This window comes from Oratosquilla oratoria, chromosome 11 (genome assembly GCF_046742065.1).
Source record: "Oratosquilla oratoria isolate Oo_2021 chromosome 11, ASM4674206v1, whole genome shotgun sequence".
NCBI lineage: Eukaryota > Metazoa > Arthropoda > Malacostraca > Stomatopoda > Squillidae > Oratosquilla > Oratosquilla oratoria.
In genome coordinates this window covers 45,103,987-45,122,675 of record NC_134787.1, presented here as the reverse complement: position 1 = coordinate 45,122,675, position 18,689 = coordinate 45,103,987, and the positions used below count along the sequence as shown (strand labels likewise).

The 18,689-nt window shown below is 39.0% G+C and overlaps 1 protein-coding gene across 15 annotated transcripts in view; it reads right to left on the bottom strand.

Annotated features, from left to right (window-relative positions):
- Positions 1 to 18,689, bottom strand: part of MTA1-like (metastasis associated 1-like) — a 302,424-nt gene that overhangs the window by 262,692 nt on the left and 21,043 nt on the right. For all 15 annotated transcript variants that reach the window (XM_076192744.1, XM_076192742.1, XM_076192745.1 and 12 more), the window contains exon 2: positions 11,224 to 11,291. In XM_076192744.1, coding sequence (XP_076048859.1) covers positions 11,224 to 11,291 — 68 coding nt within the window. The remainder of the gene's footprint in view (positions 1 to 11,223; positions 11,292 to 18,689) is intronic.

Here is an 18,689-nt window from a genome sequence, read left to right as displayed (position 1 = left end):
TCCTAGGCACTGAGGTCATGACCTATCTTGGATGACCCCTTCCTGCCCGGTACTACCCTCTCTTTCTTTCTTTCTCTCTCTCTCTTTTACCCTGGCTGCTAGTAGGTTATGTTTATTCATTACCGTGGCACCCCCGTCGGTAGGGACGGGCATTCTCTTTGGGTGGAATCTGTCCACCTCTTCGCCAATAAGTTCGAAGTCTTAGGCAGCGTGTATTATACCGAGCGAGTCTCGGTTGATTCTCCTCTACCGTTGTGAGTTCGTTTAAGTAGAAATGACGCCAGTTCCAATCTTTCGTTTCTCTTTTTCAGTATTCAGAAGTCAAATTACCTTTGCGTCATATGTTAAGAAACTGAATGGTTGAAATGAAATGAGCTAAACCTTTACGAATGTTAGATTGATTGATGAAGTGTTCTTAGAATGTTGCAAGCAGTCTTTTACCAGCTATTCAAATTTACAGCAAAAGGCGAGAATCGGCCCGTGTAGACGCCGTACAGATTTCTTTTCCTTCAATTTCTTGTGATTTATTATGATTCGGATATTAACAGTTGTTTAACTCCGTTCTTTTCCAATCCCTTATAATTCATATTGATCGAAAAAAAGACGTTGGTGCACTACCATTTATAAATACTCGTTTCTGCAGCCTATGCCCTTCAAACCGACCGTTATCCTGTTGCATACTTTAGCCACGTCCACGAAGTCGTTGTCTACGTTAACTGGACTACAGATATGCAACTGGCGGCGCGTCCAGGTTCGTACTCAAAGAAGGACGTAGGTCCGCATGTTCGTCGCATGCTGGCGACAGGTGTGGACGCTGCCTCAGCACGCAACATCCAAAGCGCCAAGTGGCCACTGGCAATGTCGAGAAGACTGGCTGAGCCTTTGAAATTATTGTTTATATTCATAATACTAATAATAATTACTAATAAAAATATGGCAACCGTGAGCAACCAAGTTTGACAAGGTCTGCACTATCCACTGCACGAAATGTTGCACCACCGCTGAATTAAATCACACCATCTGAATCCCTTCCCTATGAAGGCGCCCTTTATAAACGTTGTTCTGACTGACATCACACCGTTCTATTTGGCTCAACAAAGGATCGATCGCGTCTACCCCCTCGACTGAACAAGACCTATTTCCTCCAGCTACAACTAACTCGTAAGAGGAGGTGCCAAGATAGGAGAGAGGGAGGGAGGAGGGTGGAGGGAAGTGGAATATATGGGAAATGAAATGGGTGGGAGTGATTTCTATACCTTTTTCTTTTTGGCTATCCCCGTGTAAGGGGGGAAAAGCCTTTGGTATATGCATGTACGTACGTACAACTAACTCGTCAACTGCGCCGACACACGCCAAAGCCTAGCGACTTTATTCAGCTGTGGGAGGCCTGTGGCCTCGTGTGGAAGGGGCTTCAACCATTAGAATACTGGGAAGTGGAACCAGGAGGCTAAAGGTACGAACCACCTCTCCTGGGATCTCAACACAAGACTCGTGGTTCCCGCAAACACCACAATTTTATTCAGTTCTGGGGCCGACTCGAGTCCCTTCGAGTCCAGCCGTCCACGGTTGAAATCGTCAGCCACAAGCCACAATATAGATCAAGCTACCGTATCAAAGGTAATGGGGAGGGGAACGTTTTTTTAAGTGCAGCGGTTAACATATTGTGATAAACAAACAGTTAAATATCACTAACGTCATTCCAAGATCCCGAAGTGTTAGACGTTAACGCCAGACGATTTTATTCAGCTGCGGGACTGCCACATCAGGCAGGGTAAATTTGAAAACCATCAACTAGGTCGACCTGCAACAGGTCTCCAACGACTTGCCTAAATTCTTTACTTTTCAAAGTCACAGATTTTATAATATCATAGTTGGTTAGACGAGTAATCTCCGTTTGTGTGTGTGTGTGTGTGTGTGTGTGTGTGTGTGTGTGTGTGTGTGTGCGTGCGCGCGTTCGTGCATGCAAATTTCGCTTAATATACATATACAGTAAAAACCCTCATTCCCGAACCAAAAGAAAGACTTGTCGGAATATTTTTCCTTTGCACTTCAAAACCCTGCCCGTTAGCCATCATTCTAGCCTGATTATACATTTAAGGCAGGCGCTAATTATGAACGGAATGTTACGAACAGATGCACCACCCGACGGAAAAAAATGTGTAGCGTACGGTCTTTTTTTCGTTTCAATTAAAGTAGACATTATATCACGGCAGAAATAATGGCACTCCTGTTTACCACAACTAGGTCAAACACAAACACACACACGAGGGGAGGATGGAACAAGGAGCATAAGGTGGACAGGGAAAATACAAAGAGTAAATACAAGGAATAACAAGACACGAAACAGGGAAGGGGAAGTGGACGAGCAATAGAAATGGTAAATGTGGAAGGGCGTGGGTGGAGGAGGAAGTTGTTTTGTTCACAAGTCCAAGCTGGTACGGGAACTTAAGGATGGAAGAACAAAACCTCTTGTTGATGCATACTGACGCTCTCCCCTGCCCGTTAACGGTCTACGGAAGCTGCTATGACAATGAGTCACCGGCCTACAAATTGCATTCCACAGGTATATCATTGATAAAGTCAAGAATGATCCGTGGACGAGTGATTTGAACATTCAGCTATTATTTTTTGTCCTGTGCAATGGTTGGTGGAAGGAATGATGGGAAGTGAGATAACGGGAGGGGGAGGGGGAGGGGTGGTAATATGGAGAAGCAAAGCAAAGTTGGGACACAAAACGGGGGAAAGACAGCGAAAGATAGGTAGGTAAGCAGTGTGAGTGAGTGAGTGAGTGAGTGAGTGAGTGAGTGTGTGTGTGTGTGTGTGTGTGAGAGAGAGAGAGAGAGAGAGAGAGAGAGAGAGAGAGAGAGAGAGAGAGAGAGAGAGAGAGAGAGAGAGAGAGAGAGAGAGAGAGAGAGAGAGGGGGGGGGTGTCAAAGTTATGTGGGGAAACACGGTGGGGTGAAAGCGGGGGGGGGGGGCGAGAAACAAGTGATAACAGGAAAGAGGACTAAGGGGGGGGGAGGCAAGTCGAGGACACGAGAAAGATCCGAGATGTGAAAGGGGCGAGGGCAGATAGCTTGGAAGAGGGAAGGAGGGCGGGAGATGTGAGAGGGGGAGAGGGGGGTGGGTTAAATGAGGTGGAAGGCGGGATTGGTCTGTCGGAGCGTCATCCAAGTCCCTAAAATATTGACGGCATAAAACTTAGGCAGTCGATACTCTCTAAGGAGAAGGAAGGAAGGAAGGAAGGAAGGAGGGAGGGAAGGAAGGAGGGAGGGAAGGAAGGAAGGAGGGATGGAATGACGGAAGGAGGGAGGGAAGGAAGGAGGGAGGGAAGGAAGGAAGGAGGGAAGGAAGGAATGGAGAAAAAAGAATGGGGGGAAAGAAGAATGAAGAGAAAAGATGAAGTAAAAGGGCTAACGGAATTAATGGGAGAAATGGGAGGAGAATGAGCACACAGAATGAAAGGGACGGGTTGGGCATATATATATTATATATATATATAGAGAGAGAGAGAGAGAGAGAGAGAGAGAGAGAGAGAGAGAGAGAAGAGAGCGGGGAGAGAAGACTAGAGGTGAAACAAGAGAGGAGAGAGAAGAGAACGAACAGCGGGGAAGAAAAGACCGGCGCGAGAAGTGGTGACAGCAAAGAGGGAGAAATGACAGACAAAGAGTAAGGGAAAGGGAAGAGAGTAGAGGAGAAAGGAGGGGGAGAAGAGAGAGGAAATAAGAGAGTAATGGCAGACATGAAGAATAAGAGAATGGGGAGAGAGTAGAGAGAAGAGAGGACAGGAGAGTAGAGGGGAAGAGGGGGAGGGGGAGAGGAGAAAGGAAAAAGAAATGGCAGGTATGAGGAATAAGGGAAAGGGGGTTGGGTAGAGGAGAGAGTAGAGAGGAAGGAGAGAGAAATGACAGATATGAAGAGTAGGGGAAAGGGGAGAGAGTAGGAGGGGGAGATGAGGAGGAGGAGAGAAGACACGAAGAGTAAGGGAAAGGGAGAAATGGACAAAACGAAAATAGACCGCGGGATGAGAGTGACTGGGAAGCGAAGGAGGGGGGGAGGGGGGCGAGTGGAGAATCATAAGACTTGAGAATAAAAGAGGCAAGTGACCAAGCGAGTGGGAGGTGAAGCGTGTGGGATGAGCAGAGGGAAAGAGATAAAGAAAGCTGGGGGAGGGGGGTGTTGCTGGTAGATGAAGAATAGGCGGAGAGGAAGAATGGCAGAGGACTGGTGAGACGACATGGACAAATGAAAGAGAGTGTAAAGAGGAAGGGGAAGGGAGGGAGCGGAGAGAGGAGGGATTATCAGCAGAAGGAAGAGCAAGGCGAGGAAGATAGGAAAATGTTATGATGAAGAGAACATGGAAGAGGAAATGGACAGAATCTACAAACGTAAAATTTGAATGAATCCTTCCAAACCCATGCTGCAATGCTGCAGCAATTTAGATAGTTCATTATTCCATGCTCTCAATTTATTAACTGATGGGGACAATTAACTTCTTGTACTCAACTATTTTCTAATAGGTCAACAATGAATTAACTATCAAAAGGCAAGAAAATAATAAATAACTAAGACATAAAGAAAGAAATATATAATTAAATAATTTTGTTAAAGTCAAATTTCGGTAGTTTGTACCAGTTAAGTGTTACAACAAATAACTGAAGTCAAAAGCAGAGGTCTTTCAGTGCACTGTTTTTCTTCACAGGCAAATTTTAAACAAAAACTACCTCAAGTACCACAAAATTTAAAGCACAATAGTGTCCACACCATTAAAACATCAAATAGTACTTTTGAACAGTATTAGAGTTCCAGTTAATATAAACTTCCATTTATCTTGCTTAGAATAGCCTTCCCCAGATATGTCACCCCACCCCAGTCCAGTGGCAATTTACAAGAACATAAGAATGGAAGAGATTGCATGTGGCCATACGGCCTACATTAGGCAGTTCCATGTCCATTACCACCTATAATCCCTATCCATAAATTTATCTAAGTTATGCCTGAGCATTCTGTAAACCTGTCAGACTTTACACTTAGGAAAACCAGAGGGACCAAAGCAAAGTTGCCCATTTTCAAAACCCATCAACCCCTTCACCTCTATCAGGATGTGCAACCTTGAGTAACAGGCACCACCGAGCCCACCTCTCTTTATCAACTTCAACTGTATTTCTTACATTTTTTCACACATGGAGAGCTGATAACTGACAACCGTTCTCCTCTCTTTGCCACTTTGAGCCCATGACATAGAAACAATCCCACCGTAATACAATACAGACAACTGTCCAAGGTTTATTTTCAGTGACATCTGTGAGAGGTTCCAGGGACTACTGCCAGCCACTGTTGGACTACTGTAGGATGGGGTAATCAGGCCATCACTGGGGGGGGGGGTTAAATGGGCCATATAAAAGTTATTCACTTTTAATTTAAATTGGTTTTAAAAGATTTCACTTTTACCCTGAATAAATACCTACCTCCATTTTACCAGAATTTTATTTACCAGTTGTAACATAATTCTTAATGCGTGAATAACTTTTATATGGCCCATTTACCCCAGTGATGGCCCAATTACCCCATCCTACAGTACAGATTTTCTGCTTGTTGAAACTCGAGGCAACAACTGATGGATTGATTGGAAACAAATCTCAATGTGACTTCAATATCTGTTCCATTTCTTTGATCCCTTCTGATTTCTTTTTTGCTCTATATTATCTTTTTTTTTCACTTCTATTTTGTTTTCTAACTTATATTTTGCTTTCCCCTTAGCTTTAAGCTCAGACATTGCTGGTAGGCATGTCTCAACTTTCAAAAGACTGATGCATTTGGAGCATGCATTACACCACCAGCACTAACACAATGAAATTAACACAGCCTGCACATCAATGAGCATTTCTTCAAGGTTCAGACCATGGACTGCAAGAACAGACTTAATAGAAAACCCACTTTCAGGGGCAGCATTTCCATGCCTTGTGTCAATGTTATACACTTGGCAAGTACAGTCATGTACTCGTATTTCTTTCTTCCCTTCTCAACCTTCACTTCACTAATGTCAGGCCGGTGTTGATCAATCTTCTTTACTTGCTCTCTAAATGGGTCCTTTTCATGGAATCCATTATCAAACTTTTCACATACAAGCTGCCTTTTAAGTACCGTACCCTGGGAAAACTTTGGGCAGTAAAAGTTTTAATGTACATTTTCTATGGAATTTGTTCCATTTTAAATTTGAACTGATTCCTCACTACATCAATCAGGTCTTCTCATGTTATGGATGGATCTGTCTGGAACAACCCATCAATCCAATGCCCCAGGTTTCTCCTGCTGGTGACCCACAGCTTCCAGGTATCAAGCAACAGCCACTGGAATGTCTTTGGCAAAATATTCTCTAGCCTTAGGTTACTGTAAACTTGTGCAATATTGACTGTTAACTGAAAAATGCTTACCAATGTTGAGTAAAGTTTTCTTTTCAGTTCTTGAACATCAGCTTTCTTCAGGACAGGCACATCTTTTTGCCAGGATACAGCAGTTACGTCATGCTTCAAACAATTCTCCCTGGATATGTTTTGGCACTCACTCCAATATCAGCTTCATTTATTTTTCAATTATGGTATAATATTTGGAAACTGAAATACTGTGTGTCCTCCTTATACGGTAATTCTTTATCCAGTAAATTCACGGTTACGATATTTGGTCATTCCTACCCTCGATTCTATTTGTGGTAAGAAAAATTCACAGATACGGTATCCGCTAGATATTTTGAAGAGGAAAGAGCAGGTAGAAGGTACGTTTGCCATATCCTATTATTACGTGTTATGATGGGTTTGGTATATGGTAATTTCAATGTGTGATAAGGTTTTCAAGAACGCATATGCACCATATAACAAGGACTTACTGTAGCTACAGAATGAAACTTTAGTTGTGACAACCTAAGGGAGTATATGAGCATTTCTGGGACATTTCATTAATAGCTGCGTCAGTAGTTGGCACATGTAATCAATAAGTGGATCATGGCCTCCCAGAGGCTCCCAAATCTTAGGCAATGAAGGGAACATGTACAGATGTACACAAGGATAAAGGTTTACTTTTTTACCATATCATAATTCTGTTTTTTCCTTGTATTTGATCCCATCTTCCTCTTTAAGTTCTTTGGTTTTGGCAAGAAACTAAAGAAGTATTCTTGCAAAATCTTCCAATGATAAAAGATTCTAAGTATAAACTGTCTTCTTGGTCAATACCTCAAGGTCACATGTCATAATGCATAAGAGGTCTCCTTGTACAATCTCCCTCTTTTTAAGTTTTTTGTTTTTGGCAAGAAACAAAATAAGTACTTATGTAGAATCTTTCACTGTTGTAAGATTCTCAGTATAACTGGCTTCATAGTTAACATCCCTGAGGTCACATGGCATAGTGCATATCAAGATGTACTTGCACATTGAGCTACTTCTTCTATTGATATGCAATCCTCATCTAGCACCAGACAATCTAAAGTGTGAATAATATTACAGATAAACTGGTCAATGTCCACATTCCACTTTCTGAGTAATATTCTGAATGTGTTATGAACATAAAGTGAAAAGGATCCAAGCTGTAGTCAACCTATTGCTGCACTGAGTTCCAGCGACTGAAAACCCACAGCGCCACAACAGCCAGCAATGATCCTTGGGAGCTCCCATTGATTGCTCTGGGAAGAAACCTTGGACTGATGTCTGTATTGAATTAATGAGGGGACGGTTTCTGTAACAGCAGAAAATAGTATGACAACTGTTGCCAAATCTCTCATGTTCAAGCGTGGAGGTTATACAGATGAGAGTGATTGAGATCTTAGGCCCAGTCAAAAGAACCTAGTGTCAGCTTCTTGGGGATCAATTTCCAAATGGAGATAAGGAAATTGACTGTGTGTGAAGATGGGTACTTCTCACAGGACCATCTCGCTGGTATCTGACATTGTTCTCGGCAAGTTTTACTCTGCAACCATTTTCCTGATTATCAAAATAAAAGAAAAAGAAAAAAGAAAGAAAGAAAGAAAAAAATTACTGCCTGTCCGTCCATCCTAAAGTTGAGCATGTAGCAAGCGCTCCAGTTCATCTTTTGACCAAAAAAGAAATAGACTCTGGGTCTGTCCATCCATCCCTAACATTGAGCAAGTACTCCAGTTCATCTGTTGAACAAAATCCACAATGTAAGTCTGCCCCTTGGGGACCTCCAGATGGATGTGAGGGTGTTGACAAGTTTTAATGATGGGTGGCAGGGAGACTTCTGTCTGACATCCATCTATTAGTTCCAACACTTGCAGACCCTCTATGGGATACTGACTGCAGAAGTTTTATACGGTTAACATTTTACGATTGTTGTGACATCCCTATGGACCAGTCATGCAGCATTCTTTCACAACTGGAGGCTAATCTCCTCTCTCTCTCTCAAAAATAAATAAATAAATAAATAAATAAATAAATAAAATATAAATAAATAAAATGAAATAAAAAATAAATAAATAAAATGAAATGAAATAAAATAAATAAAATTAAATAAATAAAATATATAATAATAAATAAATAGATAAATTACAATTTCTAACAAATACCATCCTTCTGTTCTATCTTAATCTTTATCACCTCTGACTCCACCTCTTTGATGTGATATTCTCCAATGAAAGAAGTGCAGGTTATTGCTGGTGAAATACCAACAGAAAAATTGTGCATATTCATCACTGATGCCAAGTTATATAACTTATATGGAGGAAATAAAGTATATAAATTTTAAGGTGCCTTAAATGTTTGAGTACCAGCAAAGGTACTAATGAGCTGAAATGTGCATAGCATACCCATAATCATAGTAGAAAAAGATCACACCCAAGAATCTAAAGACTTCTGATATTATTGCTGAACTTGAAATAATTTAATTTTTCTTTTGTAGACCATATCGTCCTTGCACCACAAAATTCATTTAAATTATGAGCAAAATTAAAAAGTTCCAGATTCTATTTGTTTGTTCTGAAATGGACTCCAATATCTCTCATTCATTTTGGACACACCAACGCATATTTGTAATTACATTTCATTAAACCATATTTCGAATGGATCAATTCATACAGTTTTGTGGGTATTAGGTCACTGGTTTCATGTTTCAGTTACAAAATTTCATTCAGTTCTTTATGGCAGAGAGTGTAGAATGTTCAGCTTATATGAGGTATGTATAGGTGCTGTAACCTTAGAAGAGCTTGGCTGATATCCCTCAGCCTTTTACATAACCATACACAGCACATGGGCATGCAAGCATACGTGTGTGTACTTAAATAATATTTATATATCTTGTAGCATGGTATACAACCATAAAACTAAAAATTGGGTTCAAAACTGGGAACAAACAGACTGACATGTGAAAAATAAAAAATGAAATATACTCATGTCTAATCCTCCCAAACTTCATATTTAGTCAACAGTTACATAAACCTTGTATATAGGTTGCAGCATCAACTTGGTTTTTATGTGAATTATATCTTTTTTAATCTTAATAAAAACCTTACACATGTGAATGGTGAGAGCATTTTTATTCAATGGTTTATACATAACTGTCAAATAGTTTTACACATTACTTATTCTCTAGTGGGAAAATGACAAATACTGACGACCAACAATAGCACTGGGAAAGACAAGTTTTTCTGATTATTGGCAAAAGGATTTCCATGGATCATGAGTGTCAGGGATTATGTAAAATGGTGCACAAAATTAATGCACCTGGCCAAGCACAAACATTATTACAAGGAAAGGAAAATGTTGAAACTGGAGAAGAAAAAAACAAATAAATAAATAAAAATAAACAAACAAATAAAACAATGATAATAAAGGTGAGTGGATTATCAACTCAAACCCACATTGTATTATAATAACTGGGAATAGAATTTAATTGTCTGAAAGTGACCTTGTTCTCACTAAGGAAGAACTTCTTCCTAAAGCATAAATTATTCAAATATTGTTGGTTTTCAAATTATAGCAAACCAATTCTCTTTGATATCTACAGATTCAGACATATCAAGAAGTTACAAACACATGGAGACACCGGAATATAACATTCAGTCTTAATTTTTAATTTGTATATATTTTCCATCCTTCCACATGGATACAAGCATACTTTCATGTGGGCTTTGTCTCTTTTCATTTCTTAATGACTAATTTAAGTGTCTATGCATTATTTGTGTACTGGTTGGCACTGTCAAGTGTACTGTATGTGAGGTCCCATGTTTTGGATATGTTGTATATGATATGACATGCCCACATACATTCCCCCCTTATATGTGGGTGGCCAAGTAAAAACACACCAACTTTATACATATTAAAACCCAGGGGCCAATGATGGTGATCTGCATATGCCGTTCCTGCGAGATGGCCAGAGAAAGTGCCCATTTCCAAAACCATCAATGCCTTTACCTTCATCAGGTGTAGCCCTGAGGACTTTGTTACTCTGTATCCCAAGCATACCCAAGATTTCATATCCGCTTCAGCTATATTTTTTACACTTTCACATATGGTGACATGACAACTGGCAACAACTCCTTTTACCACTTTCAGCCATCGACAGAGAAACAATCACATACTAATATATTAACAGCCACGGTGGGGCTGCAGGGTCCTCACTTTGTGAAACTCAGGGTAATTAATCAACCCATTTTATGTCCCCTCTCATTTCAGCACCTCATGGATTAAGGGGCATCCTTATCCCCTGCCACACTGCTCATGTTAAAGACAATGTCGTAAGACACAATGCTTGTACTGCAGAACTCAATGAAGGGAACTGGTTTACCTTCACTTATTACATGGCAACTCCCCTCCTTGTCCCTCTTAAAAAATTACAGAGCAGACAAGAGACATGCCACATCAATCTTTTATCCATTCACAACCTCCAGGTGACACTTTTTAATCTGGTTGCTGTCAGCCTACTTTATTAATTTCTGCATCACCACTCATTTAAGTAAAAGGGTAATCAACTAATCATTTCCCTGAGCTTAATATCTAGCAAGAGCCAGATGAAATCCACACAAACAATGTATATCATCTACAGGCTAACCTTCATCAGTTATTCTCAATTGCTTGAATCTTTCTGGTTGGCCAGAAAAAATATATACCAATTAGTTCACGAGAGGATGAAATAGGACCTTGAGTTAAAGAATGACCATTCTTAGAAAATTAATCATTTATAAAAATATATATGAACATCTATGAAAACTAAAGTACATTACCTTGTTCAACTCTTCTATTCTTCTTATTTGATACGGTGATGTTGAGGACGTTTCAAAGTACACATAATCTGAAAGAAAAATAACATAATTTAAAATGACAAATTCAACACAGGAAAGTTTTACATAATTACCAATCAAAACTTCAAAAGCCTTTACAAACTTCCACTTATCATCCCTCAGACTTCCTCAGGGTGAACCCCATTCCCTAATCTGTGTCCAAATTACACAATAGTTTATTTCAATGGTAATCTTATTAACTAATGAATCCAAGACTGCTCAAGATGAAGAGTCCAGAGCATAACAATACCACCACTAGCACATGTAACACTGGATAACACCATCTAATAGAATGGAATAAGCCGAGTTAACTATATGGGATTCCAACACATTGAGGAGGATGTGTCTGGAGGCACCAGCAGCAGTTATTCAAAGTGGCAAATACTAAAGAATAGAATGAGGGAATTCTCAGCATTCCAAAACCAATAATTAATTCATTTCTTGTGGTGAAACAGATCACATCTGAATTGTTCAAACTACATGACCTTCTATGACCCTTCTCAACCCTTTCCTAGACCTGTATATATCTAAAAGTTTGTATATTTATCTCTGTACTTGAAAAGGCTCCAATAAGCTGCCAAAACCTTTAAATATTTAGGGTCACATGTAGCCAAGAATGCAGAAATGGGAGGTGGTAATATTTTATGGAGTAAGGAAGACAAATAAATGTGTGGGAATGATTATATACAGTATATGTATATGTATATGTATGTATATATATATATATATATATATATATATATATATATATATATATACACACACACACACACATATACATAAATGACATGGATGAAGGAGTTGAATGTTATATGAATTTTTTCACAGATGCAAAAATATTGAAGAAAGTAAGAACAGAAGAGGACTGTGATTCATTACAATCAGACCTGGACAAAATCTGGAAATGGACTCAAAAGTGGGAAGTGAACTTCAATATCAAGAAGTGTAGCATAATGGAATTTGGAAAAAGTAAAAACAGAATTTCAAAAAATTATAAAATTGATGAAGAAGAAATAAAAAAAAGTGCAATCGGAAAGGTACCTTGGAGTTATAATCAGCAAAGACATGACACTGGATAAACATATAAACAAAATATTAGTTAAATTGATTAGACCTAAACTGGAATACGCAGTGACACTATGAACACCCAGTACTAAAAAGAATATTAGGAAACTAGAAAGAATACAGAGAGCAACAACAAAGTTGGCACCAGCTCTTTCCAAATTAACATATGAACAAAGCTTATCGAAATTGGAACTACCAACACTAAAGCAGCGAAGAGAAAGAGGTGATCTACTGACTATATTTAGCATCATGAAAGGAATGGAAATCCTTGATAGGAATGATTTACTAAAAAATGACAACAGAAAAACAAGAGGTCATGAAAAGAAACTCAAAAAGGATAACTATAGAAGAGATCGGAAAAAGAATAGCTTCCCACACAGAGTACTGGATATCTGGAATAACTTCGATAAAGAAAGTGTGTGCAAATACTATTCAAGATTTTAAAAAAAAAAAAAAAAAAAAAAAAAAAAAAAAAAAAAAAAAAAAAAAAAAAAAAAAAAAAAAAAAAAAAAAAAAAAAAAAAAAAAAAAAAAAAATTGATGCTGAAAGATACAAAAATGGGTCACCATGAGCATAGCTCCCTTCCCGTGTAATACAACTAGGTAAATACACACACACACACACATACATATACCAAAGGCTTTTTCCCCCTACACGGGGGGTAGCCAAAAAGAAAGGCATAGAAACCACTCCCACCCATTCCATTTCCTATATATTCCACTCCCCTCCACCCTCCTCCCTCCCTCTTATCTTTGCACCTCCACACACACACACACACAATACTAATAACTCATCATCCCACTCCCACAAGGTGGAAAGTGTAAAACCCCTAGTAGGATAGGACAAGCCAGTTCTTGGGTTGTCTCCCTGTCTGGCCAGGGCTGTCAGGAAGCAATGCAAGAAGCATGCAGCAGGTCCCAGGAATTGTGCTCATGGTCACCTGCTCATAATTTCGACACTGTATCCACTGGGCTACATATATTTTCACTGGTCTTGCACCTCGCATATATTTACATGATCTAAAAAATCTCCATCTCTTCTTGCATGTCTTACTCATTGCCCTATATTATTTGTACTATTTTGTTAGCCATTTTATTTACTGTCCTTTTGTTACTGGTAAATATTTCTCTTTCTATTGTACCACTACATTTTCATTTTTCTACCACTTCTCATCAATGTTTCTCTACTTTTAAATAACTATTACCTTCATATCCACACCTTCCCTTTCTTCTTTGTCATTCCACAAATTTTCATACTTTCCATACTTCTTCCTCTTGTAATTTTTACCACTATGTCTGTCCTAAAGTAATGATAATTAAATTTTCTTTAGTAATCTATTTGTTTCACACTGCCCTCAAACTTAATTTTCTCTTCTTTTAAATCTTTAAATTCACATTTTAACTTGAGTTCTATTTAACATGATTCCTTCAATACCATCTATCTCAATTTACTTTTAATTAACTAATTTCTGTCATTTGGTCAAACCCTTGTCGCATAAGCACTTTCATGTTATTTCTGGTTTTCTTCATATCCTCTACTACCTTTTCCTTTTCTTTAGAATATCGAGTTCCATTCTCCTTTTTGGCTGGTCGAAATTCCTTGGCTCGATCATACAACTGTTCAGGGCTGCCGTTAACAACCAATTCACTTCCATCTGAGGTAACCTTGGAAAGTTCAACTTTTACCTCCCTTGCAATTAGTAAATATCTTTTATCGCTTTCTACTACTCTCATTTAACATGCACCACTTAAAATATACTAATCATGTAACCCATCTTTGATCATGAACCATATTGGTCGACTGCCAATGTATGCTATGTTTGCATGTGTGCGTGTGATTCACCATGGTCTTAGATAGATGGCTATTACCCTCCCAGATGAGAGCTCAGAGCTAATAGATGACTGATCTATGGGTAATGCTATGACCTTACAACCCCCACACCCATCTCCTTGCCCATAAGAGTTGCAAGTTACAACTTGCAGCACAGCAATACTGAAATTATTTCAGCCCTAGGTAGGATTCAAACTTGGAACATTGAAATAATGTTTGCGAGCATTACCACTGCACCTTTGGGCCATATGTATATGTGTACATAGCCCCACTTTAGCACATTTCAGAGCCAACAGATAAAATCTGGCACTCAAAATAATTTCCAAGTCCCAAATTTCCCCTCCATTATCCATTCACAGCATAGTCCTTGGCAAGTCCGTTTTAAAATTACAGTAAAAATGTTGATATTATATCTATTGGACCGATACCCTCCTTTTGTCTGCTAAAATGAGGAATGGGTGTGTATGTGTACATCAACACACACTCACACTAAAAGATTGGAGGGAAAGGAGAGGGAGTGGAGAGAGAAAAGAGAGAAAAAAGAGAGAGAGGGAGCAGAAAGAGAACAGAAAACTACTACTCAAATATCTAAAACAACCTATCCCATGTTTGAAGATGGTAACTGCCAAGATTTTTGAGAATATATTCATTTTGAGGTTTAAGCCTTACATTGTACATTTTGCTCACTGGAGCCTTTCCAAGTACCTAAAGAGACAAAGAATACAAACTCTGACCACATAAAACCCTACATGAAGGGACTCAGGAAAAGTTCTGCAAAGTCACATGACTGTGGCAACCCATGAATGGTCTTGCAAAAATATTTTGAACATGAGCAATTAAATTAATTGCTGGGGATACAATGCTGCTCATCCCTTTATTTTGTTCAATAATATTTAACCCTGAAATAACCACAGTTTCCGGGCACTTCCTTCTTAACCTGTTGGATTCACTTGGCTTTATTCCAGCGAGTTAAGTGCTAGGGGTGATACAGTTTCAAATGTCATTACGTTCATGAATGCCTGTTTTTAGGTTACACAATGTAAGACTTGCTACATCCCTCAAGAAAAGAGTGAGGAAGGTATCAGGGTTGGTGTATGGGATGTAATAAGCCTTACATCAGTGAAATATCATGTGACCTAAAAAAAATGCATTTGTGAATATCGCAATGACACTCAAAACATTACCACCTTCGTCAGGAACACACCAGGATAACACCAACCACATAATGGACTGGAATACGGCTGAGTTAATCATGTGAAACCAAAAGGATAAGAAGAAAGTGCCTCAAAGCTGCAGTTACTTGTAGATCAAATATTACAGAATGGAGCAAGGGAATGATCAACACTGCAACCCTGCTCATTAATTTAATTCTCACTGTGAAAAAGGTTTTCAAAGACCAGTATGATGCCCTGGCCATACAACCTTCTAGGAACCTTCGCAGTATAATGTATAAGAACCTTTCTTCATCTCTGTATTTCAAAAGCTCCAACATGTGAAACATTGTACAATGAACACTTCATCCTCAAATGGTATTTACTCTGCCATACTGCCTCTTTCACCTGTGCCACACAATACATCCACCCAACCAACCATCTCAGAGAAAACACCTGACATTTCATTTTACACTACCCCAACCTAACCATACCCAGACAGCAAAATAATATTTCTTCCTAGATTGACTCATTGGCTAATCTGGTGGCTGTTGCTGGTTACTTTGCACTGTGGATCTCATGCATGAGACACCTGGAGCAACACACTGATTGATCAAAAAACAAGTACATGTTGGATGTGATATGTGGCACTACATATATTTTTTCCAACTAACAACTTTCACATATATGTCTGACAGCTTGACTGATTGTGTGATAACCTTTTTACTTTCACACATGTTGTTTTAATGTAATATATATATATATATATATATATATAATAATGAAATAAAATAGAATCTGTATTGTCTTATGTATTAGGTAAGGTTAAGATTACATATCCTTTCTCTTCTGCTTGATGACTGCATCTTAGACATATGCCATAACAAAGCTATACCAGAAATCTATATACAAAGATATGAACTATGAAAAGGAAAAAGATAAGGCCAATTTTCTCTATATAAAAGGCATTTACTTCATTGGCACAAAAAGAAACATGAAAAATTATGAAAATACATACTGTACAGAACCAAGTTTTCCCCATAAGTGACCACAGTGCCATTCTTGCTTAAATATACGAAAGTGTTTTAAAGGTATGTATCCTTTCGTTTATTGGGATTTCCTGAATTTTGTAATCAATATCTTAAAGGACATTAATTGCACAAAAGAAGCAACACATGGTTTGCAATTCATCATGATCACATATACAAGAAGCATTTCAAGGTCCTGAAACTACTGATTGGTTATCAGTTATTGGTTCGAAAATGCTGCTGCATATAAACGCTTGATGAGATTAGATAAGAAGTCGACTCATTGATAGACCTAAAACAAAGTACCTTACTATGATGTTTTATGAAGTTGTTACATATAGTAGTGCTATGCTGGCTATTATGGGAAATCTCACATGAAACTGTCTATACAGTAAACCCTCAATATAACAGATATGGGGATGGGTCTGTCATTATATCTGATGGAAATACCGGACAGATCCATTATATCCCAGTTTGTCCGATATTAGAAATTACAGTAAACCCTCAATATAATGAATATGGGGAATGGGGACAGGTCTATCTTTCTATTCGAAAATTTGTCATAACAAAGGATCCCTTCCTATAACAGATTTTCATCCGTCATAGCCAGGGTTTGTCCGTTCAGATATTTTGTCCATTATATCAAGATCCATTATAATGAGGATACCAAAATGAACCTTGGTATGGGGAAGAGGCATTTCTTTTCTCCTTAACTTCTTGTGGATGAAAGGCTATTCCTGACCTCTACCCACCTGTCATAAGTAATGCAGCAAGAAACAGCAACTCCAAAGCAGAAATTGGTCTACCCCGACCATTTCACTTACATGGTCACCTCTCCTTGTCCACTTACGAAACTTTGCACACCTACAGTGGCCGCGAAAAGTTTGGGCGCGTAATTAACGAGACACAAATGTAAACACGTGTGACATTTAAATAATCATTTAAAGACCTATAAATGGCTTATTACATACCTTATTTACCAAGCGATTTTCCTTTAAGCTTTATGACCTTCTCCAAACGTGCCGGGATGCATATTGCCAGGTTTTGTACGTGTTGAGGAATAATATTATCCCAAATATCCTGTATTTCTGTTTTTAGCTTAGCTACAGTGGAGATGTCACGATCTTGAAGTTGTTTTTTAATTATATGCCATACGTGCTCAATGGGATTTAGGTCTGGAGAATTTCCAGGCCATTTTTTGAAGTAATCAACACCACAGTCTTCTAACCATTGGGTAACAGACCGAGCTGTGTGAGCAGGAGCTCCGTCCTGCATAAACCAACTAGCATAGCACTTTTCAAAACTTTCAGGCAGGTTATCACACAATAACTCGAAATAAGTGTGCTGATTTACACTCTCATTTTGTGCAAGAAACACTAAATTGCCAACTCCACCAAATGCAAAGCATCCCCACACCATAACACTTGCAGTATGTTTCACCACTTTAGCTGTATAGCGAGGGTCATTAGGGTCAGATCCCCTGGGGCGCCTCACACGCTTCGACCTGCAGCTCGACGACACCACAAACGTTGACTCATCACTCCACAATACTCGTTCCCAGTCTTCTAAGGACCAGTCCTTATATTTCTTGCAAAATGCTATGCGATCACGTATGTTTTTTGCACTTAGGAGGGGAAGAACTTTAGCACAGCAACTACGGTATTGTAAATCTTTGGCTAAATGATCAGAAATACATCTTACAGACACATCATGCAGCAGTGCAGGGTTATTTTCTTTCAGTTTTCGAGCTGTGAGCGTTGGATCTTTATCTAACTGCCCCCTAATAACCGCAGAAGTACGATTTGATATCTTCCTTGGCCGACCAGAGCGATGCTTTGGAGTAGGAATGATGTCACTTCCTCCGTCTCGAAATTTCTTGGTCCACTTTTGCACTTGACGCACTCCAATTCCCACACGAATAGCAATATCTTTACACTTATAACCCTCCTTATAGAGGGTTATGATTGTAACAACTGTGTCTCTTTCCAGCTCTTTACCACTTCCCATTACGGAGATATCAAGGCACAAAAACAGAGACCACCGCAAAAAAAAAAGACTACTACCCGTGAGAGATGTTTAGAAACTGACTCCACGTGACATCGAGTGCGCCTAAACAGAGTTGCCAAGTAGTGCGTATTGTCTCGGCTAAATACGGGTACAAACGCTAGCATTGAAAAATAGCGAAAAGTTTGGGCGGAAAGTTGTATTTTTCGCATGTTTTGAGTTTAACGGAAAGTTTGGGCGCCTATAATTTTGCGCCCAAACTTTTCGCGGCCACTGTACATATTTTATTTATACAGCAAACCCTCCCATAAGTTGGCACAACTGGGACAGT